The following is a 16,021-nucleotide window of genomic DNA, read 5'->3' as shown; positions in this document are numbered from 1 at the left end:
CGGCAATCTTGTGGGCAAGGAGCAGTGCTTTGGACTTGGGAACGCCATCGGTCCAGTGCGAGTCGTCTTCCCACTTGTAATTGGTGTCCTTGTTGTTGATGAGGTGGTAGACGCGGCCGTGGTCCTCGGTTTCTGCGAGATAAAAGCCCTAGTGGAACTGGTCGCGCGCTCCTATGTCCGTGAGGAGGATATAGAGCCCGTTGGGGTCGAAGTAGAGCTTGTCGCTGGGCATGGGTCCTATTTCCAAGGGAAGGGAAAGGGTAGCTTGCGTTTGAAGGAGGATAAGAGATGATACAATAAGGAAAAAAGTGTTGAGCCTCTGGGGAGGGAGACATGAGGACACAGGAAGAAAACGGAGTAACACATCAAAAGTGCTATTACCCGCCCATAAGCGCCTGCATCTTGAGGCTGCCAATGATGGGTGTCTGTGGACTGCACAAGTGCTGCGCCGCAGAGATCTACCCACCCATGTACCTCAAAAGGCGCACGAGTCCCACACAATGATGATTCTGACGCCAGTTAATGCCCTCAAAGAAGAGTCATTCACTGTCTTTCGCCCGTTTAGGAAGGTGCCTGGCAGGGCGCGACGGAGGAAGGTTGTTCCGTTATTGGCTCAGGTGATCACCGCGGATGCGACACCAGCCAGCAGCGTCAACACCGCAGACGATTCATCAAACAACCACGTTCTGGAATGCTATTTTGCTTTAGCTCGATCCAAAATGACAAACGCTGAGTTGGCGCTTGAGACTATTACCAGTGCTGACCTTTCACCCACTGAACATTTGATTCTGAAGCACTTCATTGAATCAGCGGTGGATCCCGAGGCCGCAGCTCAGTATCTGTTCGGGAGAACTCGGGACACAACTGACTCTGTGGGAAACTCGCTGCGTAATTTCAAACGACAATGGAGACGACTTGCCTCCAGATGTATGATCTGCCCTTAGTCATCGTTCTTCTAACTGACAATACCCAGTATTGGTATTCGACCGGATACCGCAGCATGTCCGGGATTTGGCTTTCGAACGAGACGGCCGTGATTTCGCATTCAGGGTTCACCCTAGCCATGTCCCGGGCTCTAATGTAGAGCCAGCCTACGTAATCCCACCGTCTATGATCGCGGGCTTAGATCCCGCCAAAGATGTGAGAGGCAGTGTTGGGCAATGCTTTGCGCGATAACCTTCTGACGATGGGTAGGGCACTTTGCTTGACATGCTAGACGCCTTTCTGACTAGCAGTCGCGTTAACTACCTCCACACGCTGCTTGAAAACGAAACCCAAGACGATGCAACATCCCTTCGCAATGTGCTACTACTACCACCAAGCATTCACAATGCCTTTCGAGCTGGGCATGTGGATATCAGTCTGCGGTCTGCGCGACCCACTGATTGGTCATCCGCTTGGCAGGATGAGTATCTCGATAAATGCGGAGTATGGCCAGAGTCATCCCAATGTTTGAAGTCAGGGCTGACGGAGAAAACAGTACGAAATGTGGAAGCAATACCCCGAAGAACCCACTGGACTGTTCCTAGGCGACCACACCCCGTTCCGAAACACATTGCAACCATTTGACCTGTCCACATCAAACATCAAAGGTCTTCCCCTCCCAAGCAATTTCTTGATCGATGTTCATTACCGATTTGCGACCGCTTTACACCTCTTCTCTATCGAGGATAAAGTGAATCGAGGATGGGCTCGGCCGTCAATATGTGAGCCGCTCACAACTCATTTATTGTGTACCGGCCGCTGATATTCTCCAGGCCCTCCCCTCTTCGGACCCGTTTCGCACGCGTTCAAGTCATTATGGCTTTGTGTGCCCCAATGGCTTCGAGTATCGTGCTACAACCTACTGGCGAAAATAGGGCGAACGTTATATCCGCTTGAAGTAAATGTGTGGTCTCAACGCCTACCTTTTGGGCTATACATGAAAAAATGCATTAGAGCCCCCAAGAACGAGCCGAACGTTCTCAAACTAATTGAGGAGCGCACCACGATCCCAGCGCCGCGACTGATCGACACCTGGGAGAACGAGAATGAGGGAGTCACTCACATTCTAATGACACGCCTGCCAGGCGTGCCCATTGGCGATGTACGCCATTTAATGTCCTACAAGGAACGTGACCGCTTCGCTGATGACGTCCGAGCCTGCGTTGAGCAGCTGCGCAAAATACCCAACTCTGCACCATACTTGATTTGCGACTCGCTCGGGGGACAGATTGCTGACCACCGCCTCCCTGGCAACAAAGGCGGTCCATTTAAAACTGAAGACGACTTTAACAACTACCTCACGAGTCCCCTTGGCGAACCATTTTCAGAATTCATCGAGCGCAAGAACCTGCCTGTACGGAAACATACACGGTTCTTTTTCACGCATTCAGATCTGCATCATTCCAACCTTCTTGTGGAGAATGGTCAACTGAGTGGCATTGTTGACTGGGAATCGGCTGGATTTCGGCCCGAGTATTGGGAATTCACAAAGGCAATGTATGGCACGACGGGTCCGGGTATCATGAGAGACATCTGGTGGCGAGCATTCGGTCGTCAATATGAGCCTGAGCTTGAAGTCGAGCAGCAGCTGTGGTATTCAACCCCGTTCGGGTTTTGAGGTACTCGCATGAGCGCCCAGGGACTACCCCCAAACTGTGCTGTTCGACACCCCAGGAGAGATGTCTGCATCCGCGCATTCTGAGCATGCTTTGGATGCGGCGTAAAGAAATGACTCATTGTCAGGAATTGTGCGTCCTATCGTGGATTGTCAACCATCGCCACGAGAGTTTATTACTGTAATAATCTGGTCCACTGCTTACTAGAACCACATAGCTAAAAAGGCACTATAGGAGACCGTGACTTAAATACATGAAAGCAAGTAATGGCCATTGGAGTTTAGGAAATAAAGAATTAAGGCAAGATTACTGCAGACATTAGGCAGATACCCAGTGAGTATCAACAGTTAAAAAGGGAGACCTATCAATGACAGAGCATGCTACGGCTCCAGGAGAGAACTCAGCCATGACCAAAAAAGATGCATGCATTCAGATGTATCCAGATCTGCGTAGGAAGGATGAGGCTATCTAGCTAGAGAATTGCTAGATATAGCTAGATGACATGAAAGAAGACATGTGACATATGTGTGCTAGAACCTTCCGTGGAAGACAAAGGAGCGATACGTGGGGCTTCCAACAATCAATCTGGCCAATATTTGGAGATCAAGATCTTCTCCATTTGGTGGCTCTCTAGGGCGCACTAGGGCACCTTAGTTGTCTCAAATTAGGGTTCTTCTTTGGAGCAGATATAGAGAAAGCAGCACATACCAGCAAAACCAGATCTTTAAATAGCATTGAACTTCATACCCTGCGGGATCTGCTTCCATTGACCATGCTCGGTAAGTTCATTTTGGGCCTTGTGCCATTCCTCCCTTATCTTCTCCGCCTTCTGCTCACTTCGTGGTGTAATGATTGCAGAATAAGGGGCTGGCATACATACATTCGCTTCGGTATATTTATCCTGGTCGGGCAGTAAATCCTTTCCGGTATTTTCGTCTTTGGCGGGGCGAATATCAAAGGCCCACAGTATGTGGGAGATACCCAAAAATAGTGATTGCTCAGCGACATGCATACCAGCGCATAAACGCCGACCCGCACCAAATGTGAAGTGATCCCGCTTTGAGACATCACTGTTAAGGGCGGCCTCAGACGCAGTTTGCGTATCATTTAGATACCGGGCCGGATCAAACTTTTTGGGGTTTGGATAACGTTTTGGGTCATTGTGAATTGTGTAGACGTTGTTGACAATGAGTGACCCTTTTGGGATAACATAACCCATAAACTGAATGTCTTGCTTAGCAGCATGTGGCGCAGCACCAGTTATAGCAGTCGGCATCCAACGGAGGGATTCTTTGACACATGAGCGTATGTACCGTAGCTCAGGCAGGTCCTCCATTACTGGAAGCCGGCCACCCACAACTCGATCGAGCTCTGCTTGGGCGGCTTTCTGAACATCAGGAAACAGGACCATCGCCTGAACGAAGCCATACAACGTATTGGATGTTGTGTCTGTGCCGGCCTCCAGTGAGCCACCAGCCAGGTAGGCTCCAAATTTGTCAGGAAATGCTTCCTCTTTTTGGGCCTGGAGTAGGTCAGCTGTGAAGCACGGATTTGCTGTACCTTGCGCAATCTTTTCTTTCACATCGTTCCAGAGTCTCAAGTAGAACTTGGTTTCCTCTTTATGCCAGTTACTAGCTGCCTTCAGTGTAGGCTGCATAAAGTGGGGAAGATAGCGCAGCACTGGATAGACGTCGACCAACGAAGCGGTGGTTGTCTGCATAACTTCGGTAAAGTACTCCATCCTGCGGTTGCGGTTAGGGGATTGAAAAGCGATATTATACGGGATTGCATACCCCTGAAGGAATTGCCTCATGGTTGGGTCATCATATGTCGGTGTTCTCCACCTGGCTTTTTGTTAATAGCTGCTTAGAAATCCTTTCAATGCGACAAACCCGTATGTCATGCTGGTGGACAGCGAGTTCGAATAGCTATTTAAACCGTTAATTTGGAGCAAAGAAGAGCCATCAGTAATCAGTGCGGGATGTTTTGCCGTACCGCTTTATATGGTAGAGGAAATCATCCGGGCTTTGGAGCAAATCGTAAAGCATTTGTTTGCCCTCAATAATATTGTACCTAGTGAGTGTTAGTTGCATACAGCGCAACCGTTCTTGGTCCGCGCAGAAGGGGCCTTACGGTAGGTAGGATTTCGCAACCTGCACATTGAGCATCCTTTGCATCATTTTCCGCTGCAAGCGCCATTTTGGGCCAGCAGGCTGGCAGATATTAGTCCTAGTCGCGTAAGACTTCATTCAGTGGACGGACCATAAGAAGCATTCGTTCGCCGCCGCTTAAAATTTCATGGCCAACGTAATGGTCCCCTCTCTCATTGGTAATGGCGCTCTGTTTGTCGAGCACCTCCTTGACCGCAATATCCGAAGATAGGACAACCATCGTCTTTGTACCAAGCATAAGGGTGAAGACTGATCCATACTGCTGTGCCCATTTCTGTAGCTGCTTGTGAAGTTCCGTGCTTCTGATCTAGAATAGGTGTTAATAGTGCTTATAAAGGGAAAACATGTGATTAATAGCCCATACCTGATGAAGGTTACCTAGCACAGGAAGTGTAGGTGGCCCTGGTGGGTATCCCTTTGGTCTTCTTCCAATCACTAGCAATCGGGCCAAAAGCAAAAGAGCACCACTTAGAATAGAAATTATCCCCACTATCCCAGCCATTTTTTTTGCAGGCGAGAGCCAGTACTGTTGTGCAATATGCTTTTTTATCACGAGTGCAGATTAAAGTGTTGCCTGTCAAAAAAAGTTCCTATATGTATAAAAGTTCGTGGGATGTGGAAGACACTATTCTTTGTGTTAGCAGTAGGCACACTGTTCTATCTATATATAACACTCCCTAAATGCCATATACCAAGGAAAGTCCCCCGCATTTTTGGAGTGTGTTTCTCCAAGAACACACTTCCTTTACGTTACCCCGACCTCAGGGAGATTCCCCGCATTTTTGGTGCCCATTTCTCCAAAAGTCCATTTCGGACTCGACATGCCGAGATCAGAAAGGTATAACCCTAATGTTCGTCAAACCGCTGGAATTTTACAAACACAGAATAGGAAACCCCGAGCACGCCTCCGAGATTCTACCCCGGGATGTTTGCGGGGGTCCATCCCAAAAGGTTGTTCGGGAATCAAGCATCCGAAACTGAGTGGCTGAAAGCTTGTTAGACGGCATTTAGTGTGCTGGTATACCAGCTTTCATGATTCTTTGAACTTGGTTAACACATCGTGTACTACATACTAACACTATGGCTGGTCACCTTATTTGACAAGGGAATAGGATGTCCAATGACTTTCTACATGCATGGTTATCATGCGCACTAACCACCTCAGACATGCGAGCAGTGTTGCTAATCCCGAGGCCGAACCCGAGCCCGAACCCAAGCCTGAACCCGAGGCCGAACACGAGCCCGAGCCCGGACCCGGACCAACTGGATAGGTTCGGCCAGAAGATGGCTCTAAAACCCCAACTTCGTCATGGGGGGTTGTTGACTGGATTCCCCGCACAAAGACATTTGGCTCGGGAACCCAGGATCTGCTGGACGAAAGCCGACGACCTCCGCCATGAATTCGTAAAGCGGAGCTGCTCCCCATGCATGGCAATCTGAGCGCTGTGAAACGTAGTTGGTGTCGATGTTGTTGACCATGTGGTACACCCGACCATGCTGCTTGCTCAGTGCAAGGTAGAACCCCCAATGGAACTGATTGACGGCACCGATTCGGACACGAGAACGTAGAGGCCATTGACGTCGAAGCCAATAGGAACCCTGTCGGAGTTCATGGCGACCTGGTTCTCACGATGAGCTCCGGGAACGACGAGCAAAGAGACCAATATCCTGCGGCTGTAGTAAAGACGGGTGTTACGCCGCGGGGTAAGGAGGAAGAAAGGTGGCGGCGGCGCCAGACGCAGGTCTCTGGACATGCATAAGTAGCTCTCTCGAACAGCTGCGCCGCATCTCTTGCTTGTGTTATCGCCCACCTGCATGCGCCTTGTCGCGGCCGTGCGCAGCCAGCCAATCATTAGTCTCAGGCCGACCTGCCCTCAAACAGGTGGGAAATTGATCCGAAGCGAGGACGGCCGTGTGACCAGCGCTCCTTTGCCGCGCGCTCAGCGACAAGACAACACATTTAACAGTGACGACAGCGATAAGAAAGCTCGATATATTTTCTGCTGTGATTTATTGAATTACTCCGAATGATGGCGAGCGTTCAAGCGGCCCTGGAACTAATCCGTGCATCTGACATTTCACCAACCGAACACTTGACTCTCGAGCACTTTGTTGAATCGGCCGACGAGCCGAAAGCAGCAGCTCAGTATCTCCGGTCAAGAATACAGGCGGCAGTAGATAATGTCGAGAGCTCGTTGCGCCAGTTCCTGGAAGAATGGAGAAGCCTTGCAAGCCGAAGTAAATTTATGGAATCTTGGTATCGTTTCATGCCAGCCGACCATACCAGTAACGGCCTTTGACCCGATTCCACTCCAACTTCGTATCTTGCTCTGCAAAGAGATGGCGAGGTCTTTACACTCAGAATGTTTCCAAGACATGCACCGGGCTCTAGTATAGAGCCGGCCTACGTTACCCCGCCATTATTGTATGGCGATCTGGAGTCTGCTGAGCATGTGAGTTGCACTCCTCCGGCTTTCCTGACCATGTTCTGACCAGAGGATAGAGCTCCTTGCCCAACATGTTGGAGGCGTTCCTTTCTAGCGCCTCCGTTGACCGTCTGAGAGATTTATCTGTCAGCGAATCCAAAGATCCCGCACTTTCTCTTGTAAATGTGCTGTTGCTGCCACCCAGCATTCATCGAGCCATTCGGGCGCGGCTTGTACATATCCGTACACAGTCTGAGATACTTCGTCGTCGTATGCCTGGCTGTGGGGACGGATATCGTGAGAAAGTATGATTGTATCTTAATGTCTAAGGGTACATTGCTGACGAAAACCTCGCAGTATGCCATGGGTACATAACGCGTGGAACAACCATCTGCCCTGTTTTTTTGGGGATGGTACTCCATATGATGGCTTACTTCACCTGTTTGAGCTCTTCACCTCTGACCCTAAGGGGCTCCATCTCCCTAGTAACTCTCTGATCAACGTTCATTACCGATTCGCGGCAGCATTGCATCTATTCTACATACAAGATGAAGTCAATCGCGGTTGGCCGCGTCCACATCCACGATGGAGTAAGTCTGGATTACCTGGTTTATGATATTATTCACTAACTGATCTCTAGACATTTCCTCCCCACGCCTGTTTCATCCTTTTTCAAATCGGTATGGCTGTGCCCGCCTCAGTGTTTGAGAGTACTATGCCACACACTTCTGGGAAAAGTCGGCCGCAAGATGTACCCCTCGAGACAAGTGTCTGGACTCAGCGGCTGCCCTTTGGTCTATACATGAAACGATGTAGGGCTCCAAGAAATGAGGCACATGTTCTTAAGCTTGTTGAGAACTACACCACCATCCCTGCCCCAAGGTTAACCGACACATGGGAGCATAATGGTGTTTCGAATCTTTTGATGACACGCGTTTGTGGCGTGCGAGTCGGGGACGTATGCCACCGGATGTCCTATGCAGAGCGCGATCGCTTTGCTGATAATATGAGAGACTGTATTGCTCAGCTACGCAGAATCCCAAACACTACGCCATACTTGAGCTGCGATGCGCTAGGTAATGGGATTGTTGACCATCGCATTCCAGATGGCGGTCGGGGAGGGCCATTCAAGACTGAAGCTGATTTCAATAACCACCTTGCCAGTCATCTAGGTGGCTCCTATGCCAAGGTAGCCGAATGGAGAGAGTTCACCCCGCGCGAACATTCAAAATTCTACTTTACCCACTCTGACTTACACCCAACAAACCTTCTTGTTGAGAATGGTCGGCTGAGCGCTATTGTGGATTGGGAATCTGCCGGCTTTCGACCTGAGTATTGGGAATTCACGAAGGCTATGTATGTAGGGCAGTGGCCTGGCGAGTCCTGGGGTGATGACCTCTATATGGTGGCGCACAATCGGCCGCGAATATGAGCCTGAACTCGAAATCGAGAGGAAACTGTGGTATGTGACCCCGCTTAGTGTCTGAGTGGGCGCGTCTCTCTGTCGATGAATTTCGTTGCCTGTTTACCCGAGTAATTGGGTGATTGTCGTCAAAGGAGACACCCTTCCGCGTGGGCCAAGTATGTTACTAAGGCGGGATATACGACGCAAGGCAGATGTGAGTCAGGTGCGACGAACACTGTCCTTGACAACGGACTGATGCTGGCGACGGTGTGGGCGGCCTTATCATTCGATCACCGGGACTGTTTTCGTACCTATTACCCCAAGGAACTCTGGAGAGCGACAGGTTTGAGGCTGTGGAGGATTACGTCTTTCGCATAGCCTATCGAGCAAGCATGCGACATTTCATCCGTCTGTGGATGCTAGGAAGATATTTGCAAGTGTTGATGATGAATACTCGGTGTCCAGTGCCGACAGCCCCGAAGCGGCGATGTAGCCACGACAGAACAAGAGATGACAAACATCATAGCGACTGATCGAATTCTGCAAGCTCAAGTCCAATTTCTCATCATTTCTCAAATGTGATACTATTTAAAGACCGTCTAGTCTTACCATCCTGACGCTGCCCTGCGCACCTTTTACGAGCGCAGCCTAACAAAACAATCCGCCGACTGGCTCCAAAGCATCAGACATGTCTCAGCCCAGTCATCCCTCGAAAAAGCTCGACGCGAATGGCCGAAGAAAAGGGTGGGTGATCGTCACCGCTAGCATCCTCTCCAGATGCCGGTGCAGCCGCTCATTGGGCGGGCCGTGCAGGAGCGCAGTGCGGAACCAACGGGGGTGAGATTGGCGGCGAATGACCCCATCTCTCATGAGATCATCGCCTGCCCATGTCTCACTCTTTGGCCTCACCGTCGACCTGTGGTATAAAACTCCCAGTTCGCTGCAGATGTTGACCCGATATTCTCTTTCATCCATCTGTATCAACAACACCTTCGACTTTCCGCTCGTTTAATTCGTCCACCCATTCAAAATGAAGACCTTTGCAATCCTCACCTCCCTCGCAGCCACTGCGCTCGCCCAGAACGTCTTTGTCAACCTCCCCAAAGGCCCCACGCTCGCAGCCGGCAGCGAAGCCATAATTCAAGTCACCCGTCCTGTAAATATTCCATGACGTTATTTCTATCCTCCCTCCTAGCCATTTACTAATACAATGAAGAACTCCCTCACCGGCTCCCGCGAAATCGCCGTCGCAATCGGCGTCTATCCCTGCAACAACGGCCGCTGCCTCCCGGCCGAATCGACCCTCGGCACAGTGCTCTACAACGGTCCTTTCAAGCCCGAATACCACGAGTTGAGTGGCCTGCCGTATCAGAACTTTACTGTCACTGTTCCCGCGGATCTCGCCAAGGGGTCTGCTGTCGTTGGTGTTGCGCATGCGGCTCTCGTTGGGGTATGTTCCTCTCTCTCCCCTATTGTTCTTTTCTCGACGGGTGATGGGATTTGGACGCTTGTGCTGATGCGACGATAGGCTGCAAACTGGCCTTTCTTCGAGGTTGTGAATACGACTGCGACTGTTGTTTAGACTCCGTCGCGCGATCGCTACCGTTGACTGGTTTTGTGCTGCATATCCCTGAGATTCGTACTTCAACGCTTCTGTGAATAAGCTTTATCGCTAGAGTACATATACCAATACATCTTTCTACCTTCTTTCCGTCAAGGATTGGCCGAATCTCTTCTTGCTCAACGTGCGATGAAGCATACACTCGCGTACTCTGAGCCGTAGCATCTCTACGATTCGCTCAATGCCTCACTTGAATCCCTGGATAAAATCTCACTGCACCTACTCGTCCATGTACTCGTCGTCTGGATGCATTGATATCAGGCTCATACCCGCGCCCTTGCCACATATCGCAGTGAGCATTAGAACTATTTCCTTACGACCGCCAACATATAACCGAAAGACGAACAACATAATTAGTATTACCCTAGACAATGAAACGACCCGATCCAATGGATATCAAACATCAAACCCACATCTGCTCATCCTGAGCCCCTCAAATAAACATATAACCCTAAGGATACGCCATCCCATCCGGCTTCCGATACCCCTCGGCAACCTGCGTCCCCTCCTGCAGTAGTCTAACAACCTCCTTCTCCTCCTGCACAACGCCGCAACACGGGCAGAAGAACGACCCCAGGCAATCCTCAACCATACTCCCCTCAACCCCATGCTTCGCCTTGATAGAGCCCGGCTCCATCTTGAGCACGCGCTCGAGGTGGGTTTCTGTGATGTTGTACCGTTTCCGCAGGTCGTCGCGTTTCTTTGTGCGGATGAGGAAGCTGGCGCCGCAGCAGTTGAGGCCGCACCAGATCAGGCACTATACACAATAAAAGGGTTAGTGGGAGGTTGCGATAGGGGGGAAGAGGATTATAAGGGGGCAGGTCGGAGAGAAACGCACGTTATCGTTGATAGGGCTGTAGTTTGTCAAGCTGGGGTCTTCGAGACGGGATTGGGTCTTGCCGAAGAGGATGCAGGGGCAGCACCAGCCCATTAGGCCTGTGTTTGTTAGTGTACAGTCGAGACGGAGAGAGGTCTTTTGCGAGGGAGTACATACAGGTGTCGATTGGAGTCCAGAACTCCCAGAATGAGTGCGTCCAGTTGCGACCGGGCGTCGCCGCGGTGGGTGCATCGAGAGGAGCGGCCATGTTGATAGTGAAAGTTTGTAAGATCAAGGAGAGACAAGAAGAGGAGAAAGTTGAAAAGATACCCAGAAGGGAGAGGCGACAACGAGAGTTGAGAAAGAAAGGCGTTTACCAAAAGCAAAAGCTCAGCCTTCCATTTCACATTTATATCCCATCAATACTTCACCCTCCCCTTCAGACTTTTCACACCCCGTCGAGCAGTCCACAAGCTTCACCATGCGGCTCGTATCCTAAAATGAGGTGTGGAACACCTCCACCCTCCTCGTCCAGCCGCATGGCATGGCCCCTCGTATCCGCCGCCAATCTTCGTATCGCGACCCAGTCAGATACAGGTCCCGACTCGTCACGGCCTGAGGGATCAGCCAACGCACACGAATGACGAATCTTTTCATCTTCCTTTTCATCGTCTTTCGCCCCCAAGACCGAGCCAAGCTGCGGCTCCCTATTTTGGCGCGTCGCCTAGCTCGTGACTGCTCAGCCGCACAAAGTCTGGGCGGTTTGGTGACGACTTCTAGGTCTCGGGATTGGTTTCCTGGAAAGGAGCTGCGCGACGTCTACTTGGTTTGGAATGGGCTCGCAGTATTGAACTCTCTTGGGTGGGCTGCGTGTTTTTGGATACGAAGGTTGGTGGGAATCTTGGGAAAAGGAAGATTGGAAGGATGGGGAGATTGGTCTGTTTTCTCTCTTGTTTGTCTCTTGAAACGGATCACGACGGTGGCCTGAGGGCTGTCCAGCATGTCTTGATGACTCGCAAAGGGCATGAAGAAAACGCACGAGGCAATTGACGAAGTAGCCAGACCGATGGTGCAACTGCCCAGCGGAAGGAGTCCACCACTCGCTCCAAGACCCTGACTCGAAAAAAGCAGATCGGCAGGTACGACCAGCTGCACAGCCCTCAAGCACTCCTGCCTTCTTTGCTCCCATGGGTCACGCCCTGCATTCTGAGAGACAGTTGAGTACACGATGCGCTATCCCCTTCGCCCCCATCCATTGGCTTGCATCAGACCGCCGTCCTCTCCCGATACAACATGAAGATCTCCGCCTCCTCAGCCTCCGACGAGCGCACATCCACATACTCCAACTGAACATCGTTGCCGCCTCCGCGCGCCACTCGAAAGTAAGAATCGAACAGCACGAGATACGCTATCTTGGAGTTGACGCACAACTTCATCGCAAAGTCAAAATCGGATCCATAGTTGAGATCCTCAGCAAAGGGGTAGTGCTTGTGTGCTCTGATGTCGTCTGAAATGTATAGCTCGCGGAGATTCGTGTTCAACGAGTTGGTGAGGGCGAGGAGGCGGGACTTGTACAGCATTGATGTTAGCGACCGTGTGCGCAAGGGTGACTGAATAATTGTCCCTTGGTGATTTATCGATGGATTAGATGGAGAGTTGGGTCATACCTTTTCCGCCTTCATATCCAATTGCAGATGCAGCAGTCGTAGGGCCTTCCAGTGGCTCACCTCAAGCGCAAGACGCTGCCGAAAGACCGCCGTGTTCGCCTTTCCGACATTCGATCCCAGGACAAAGCAAGTTGGCCAGTACTTGACCTTCTCAGGATGGAAGAGGAACCCGTCCTTGATGGCCCCGTGGGAGTCGTACGTCTCGAAGAAGAGTTCGCTAAGAAACCACGGCGGGAAGTGCAGACGTTGCCCGACTCTCCGAAGGGCCGCTATCAATGCGTCGTCGAGAAAGTCCACTGCAAGCCGCCGCAGCGACTTGAACTGGTCTGGATCTGTAAGGGCCACATGTATCGTGCTGGGAGGGGTGAAGGGGATACCGGCCATGCGTGTACTGTCACGGCCGGTCTCCAGCTCCATGATTTCTAGCCGACCGAGGTCCGTCAGCTTATGCAGGTGTGGCCAGGCATCCTGCTCGCGCAGATGCATTGTTCGATATTTCAGCCGCCTGAGGGCCAGCGGCTTACCACCGGCCTCGGCGTACTGGGTGCATACGTTAAACAGCGGCACGCTGTATTGTTCCAGGCTCAGGTCTCTGAGCCCAGGGGATGCGAGCAGAGTCGAGACAACGGCATCCGTGCTGTCCGGAAGGAGGAACCCGCCAGCGACAGAGAGGGAGGCGAGGTTTTGAAACGCGACCAGGCGATGCATGTCCGACTGCGACGCGAAAAGCAGCCATTGGGAACTATCCAGCGCCGGAAGGTCGCCAACCGAAAGGACTAATGTTTGAAGCCTCGTACAGGACGATTGCAGAGTCTGGAGAAGGTTGGAGAACAATGGCAGGAAGGAGACCCCATCGTTGTCTTCCTGAGTCGTCTTCCACGGACCCGGCAGTCCAACCCTGGTACTGTTAGCTTCGTGACGTGCGAATAAAGATTCAACCATACGTGAACGAGACGAGATTCGGCATATTCTCCAAGCAACGGATCAGATTCCGATGAAACCGCGTATAAAGCACCGCTTCCTCCTCCGGCTCAAACGCTTCGGCATAGGTGCATCCCGCGTAGATCTTCAGCGTCCTCACATGCAGAAGGCTGCGTAGTGGGGCGCGCCTGCCGAACTCCGGGGAGGAAATCCTCTCGAATTTGGTGAAGCGGAGGGAGGCGAGGAACAGCGGGGTGAAGATGGCGTGGAAAGAGCGACATGTTTCCGCTAGGCTGCGGAGTGTATGCTGACGTTGTTGCGTTATTTCTTCTCCAATGTGTAGCCATATTTCGGATGGCAGGTGGATGTTCATTTCGACGATGTTTGGATGGAAAAGTGACGGTCGGGGCGATGCGAGGGGTGATGCAAACCCAGCTCAGCCGCAGCAATAGCAGAAACACAAGGCTGAAGCTGGTCCCCGAATCCCTCGACCCTAGCCAGACAAGTGCGAGCTGATTGGTGACGGGAATTTCAACAGAAGAACCAGATTGGCGGAAAGGATGAACTCATGGAGGGGCGTGAGGTTTTCTGGGACGGGCCCATTGCGCAGGGCCGCCCGCCCCGCCCGGTGCGAACCCCGCAGTCACGCGTCGACGCGTCCCGCTCCAACCCAGAGTTGACCTTGGACAGCCTCCCCAGTCGTCCATGGCATTCTCAATTCCGGACTCCGGAAATCTGGCAGAACAAATTCCCACCCTTCAGACCGAGCTCTTTCGCATAATGAAACGCCAGGTCGATTCCTCGACACCACTGGATATCGCCATCGACACTGTATCCGAATCAAGGCTCCGGAATCTCTTCAAGTCGCTGTGCGAGACGTCGTCTGAGACACGACGGTTAGCGACTGAGAGGCTTCTAGTTGATACCAGCGAGATTGGCGAAGGAACTGAGGCCGATGGGGAAAAAGAGGAGAAATACCATGGAAACGAAGCGCAAAGGGAAGATGTGCCGCAAGCAGAGTCCGGTCCAGCAACTCGGAATCTAAAGCGCCCGATATCAAGATACGCTACGTGCGAGAACTGCGAGATCGAATTTGATGTCACGACGAACACGAGTCAGAGCTGCATCTACCACCCTGGTAAGTCCGCTTCGTCATCAGAACCTTGATGGCGACCAGTTCCATTTAATTATGTCTCTAATGCTTGTCCAGAGGACGCGGAACCTACCGAAGAGATGTACGAAGACATCTATGAAGGGGACGAGCTCTTCGAGATTGACTCACCGGAGATGCGACGGGATTTTCCTGATCGCTTCCTGTTTCATTGCTGCCAGAAAACCTTCGAGGAGAATCCGAAGGGTTGTATCACGGATTGCCATCGGGCTGAGTCTCCGTCGCTTAAGAAGCAGAGGTCTCGCGTCTAGCGATGGAAACGTAGCATTTCACTGTAATCTCTCCGGCGCGGCAGTTTGCGAGCATTGATGTAGAACTTGACTATCGGCATATTACAAATGGTCCACGAAGGCTTGCATTCAGAGATTTTGTTATAGTTGAATCTCCCAATCCCTGTTTGGGCGAGCATGGAAGTGGAAAAGCGTGCACAATACCCTGCAACTGGCGGCTCGCGACTGGCAGCACTTACCAGGCGTGTGCTATCCTCTCTACGGAGTGCCAACCTCACCGCATCATTCAATACGCGAGCCTGTCACTCAATCGTAAGAATCGGGCGGGAGATTCATGTCCTGCGCGGGGTTGATGTTTTGCCCGCCCGCGTCAAACTGTGACCTGCTAGATGCCAACGGAACTGACGTGACGCGTCGGGATCTTCTAAAACAGTTCATAAACAGCCGAATTGACCTTTTCAGTCGTGGCTGGGAGTGGAATTCATATTCCTCTCAGACATTTTTTTTTCTTTAATCTAAGATGTCTTCTCAAGAGCCATCCGCCGATGTTAGAGCGTGCCATTGGCAAGCCCGGGTTCGGGCGAACCTAGACGAGCATGCCAAATTGTTCCACAGCCTGGAAGGCCGCCCCGTGCCTCCGGGGGCGCCCAGAGCGTGGAACGCCCAGCTTCGGACGGACCAAGCCGAAGTTTCGACATTTTGAGACGCCCTCGATTACGCCCTCTAATCTGGGACAATTCCCATCTCTCGGGCGGGCCCGGCCCCTCTCACGCATCTCGATCTCAGAGCCGCTCAGAAGGGCGATCGTACAATCAGACAAGGGCCGCCTTCAGGATATAGTTCAGTTGGTGTGGATGGGTTCCAAGGACACTCGACGAATAACCGCTGAGGAACTGCTTGTCGACGTAAGAAAGACGCAACAAGCAGGGGACACGGACTTGGAGACGGATTCCGAGGGGACACCTCGACTGACACTACGGATAGTGAATTCG

The 16,021-nt window shown here is 51.7% G+C and overlaps 9 protein-coding genes across 9 annotated transcripts; 5 read left to right on the top strand and 4 right to left on the bottom strand.

Moving 5' to 3' along the window:
- Nucleotides 1–659: 659 nt before the first annotated feature.
- Nucleotides 660–3,015, top strand: BJX68DRAFT_229453 (aminoglycoside phosphotransferase family protein). Its single transcript, XM_071039038.1, has 5 exons — nt 660–927; nt 974–1,140; nt 1,195–1,428; nt 1,481–1,706; nt 1,758–3,015. Exons 1-5 carry the CDS (start codon nt 720–722, stop codon nt 2,600–2,602), a joined length of 1,680 nt encoding a protein of 559 aa, XP_070902642.1. The 5' UTR covers nt 660–719; the 3' UTR covers nt 2,603–3,015.
- Nucleotides 3,016–3,306: 291 nt separating this feature from the next.
- BJX68DRAFT_279193 (cytochrome P450) lies at nt 3,307–5,273 on the bottom strand (the record flags this gene model as incomplete). Its single annotated transcript, XM_071048687.1, has 7 exons — nt 3,307–4,342; nt 4,394–4,444; nt 4,493–4,528; nt 4,596–4,673; nt 4,734–4,813; nt 4,863–5,078; nt 5,136–5,273. The coding sequence occupies 7 exons, from the start codon at nt 5,271–5,273 to the stop codon at nt 3,325–3,327; spliced, it is 1,617 nt and encodes a 538-aa protein (XP_070902641.1). The 3' UTR covers nt 3,307–3,324.
- A 1,446-nt stretch (nt 5,274–6,719) lies between these two features.
- Nucleotides 6,720–7,326, top strand: BJX68DRAFT_229452 (uncharacterized protein). The gene is made up of 2 exons (XM_071039037.1): nt 6,720–7,224; nt 7,275–7,326. The coding sequence occupies exon 1, from the start codon at nt 6,799–6,801 to the stop codon at nt 7,069–7,071; it is 273 nt and encodes a 90-aa protein (XP_070902640.1). The 5' UTR covers nt 6,720–6,798; the 3' UTR covers nt 7,072–7,224; nt 7,275–7,326.
- A 512-nt stretch (nt 7,327–7,838) lies between these two features.
- On the top strand, nt 7,839–9,164 carry BJX68DRAFT_229451 (aminoglycoside phosphotransferase family protein). The gene has a single exon (XM_071039036.1). It carries the CDS (start codon nt 7,880–7,882, stop codon nt 8,627–8,629), a length of 750 nt encoding a protein of 249 aa, XP_070902639.1. The 5' UTR covers nt 7,839–7,879; the 3' UTR covers nt 8,630–9,164.
- Nucleotides 9,165–9,632: 468 nt separating this feature from the next.
- Nucleotides 9,633–10,184, top strand: BJX68DRAFT_263312 (uncharacterized protein; the record flags this gene model as incomplete). The annotated part of the gene is made up of 3 exons (XM_071044660.1): nt 9,633–9,758; nt 9,819–10,052; nt 10,131–10,184. 3 exons carry the CDS (start codon nt 9,633–9,635, stop codon nt 10,182–10,184), a joined length of 414 nt encoding a protein of 137 aa, XP_070902638.1.
- A 490-nt stretch (nt 10,185–10,674) lies between these two features.
- On the bottom strand, nt 10,675–11,308 carry BJX68DRAFT_263311 (PLAC8 family protein; the record flags this gene model as incomplete). The annotated part of the gene is made up of 3 exons (XM_071044659.1): nt 10,675–10,980; nt 11,062–11,159; nt 11,218–11,308. The coding sequence occupies 3 exons, from the start codon at nt 11,306–11,308 to the stop codon at nt 10,675–10,677; spliced, it is 495 nt and encodes a 164-aa protein (XP_070902637.1).
- Nucleotides 11,309–11,732: 424 nt separating this feature from the next.
- Nucleotides 11,733–12,465, bottom strand: BJX68DRAFT_191511 (uncharacterized protein). Its single transcript, XM_071037394.1, has one exon. The coding sequence runs from the start codon at nt 12,227–12,229 to the stop codon at nt 11,780–11,782; it is 450 nt and encodes a 149-aa protein (XP_070902636.1). The 5' UTR covers nt 12,230–12,465; the 3' UTR covers nt 11,733–11,779.
- BJX68DRAFT_191595 (uncharacterized protein) lies at nt 12,167–14,244 on the bottom strand. Its single transcript, XM_071037396.1, has 3 exons — nt 13,652–14,244; nt 12,708–13,605; nt 12,167–12,608 (listed from the first exon to the last, which is right to left on the bottom strand). The coding sequence occupies exons 1-3, from the start codon at nt 13,999–14,001 to the stop codon at nt 12,306–12,308; spliced, it is 1,551 nt and encodes a 516-aa protein (XP_070902635.1). The 5' UTR covers nt 14,002–14,244; the 3' UTR covers nt 12,167–12,305.
- Nucleotides 14,168–15,193, top strand: BJX68DRAFT_191584 (uncharacterized protein). The gene is made up of 2 exons (XM_071037395.1): nt 14,168–14,766; nt 14,839–15,193. Exons 1-2 carry the CDS (start codon nt 14,334–14,336, stop codon nt 15,048–15,050), a joined length of 645 nt encoding a protein of 214 aa, XP_070902634.1. The 5' UTR covers nt 14,168–14,333; the 3' UTR covers nt 15,051–15,193.
- Nucleotides 15,194–16,021: the final 828 nt, after the last annotated feature.

Source organism: Aspergillus pseudodeflectus, assembly GCF_044049435.1.
Source record: "Aspergillus pseudodeflectus strain CBS 756.74 chromosome Unknown BJX68scaffold_7, whole genome shotgun sequence".
Lineage (NCBI taxonomy): Eukaryota > Fungi > Ascomycota > Eurotiomycetes > Eurotiales > Aspergillaceae > Aspergillus > Aspergillus pseudodeflectus.
This window is presented reverse-complemented; position numbering and strand designations above follow the sequence as displayed.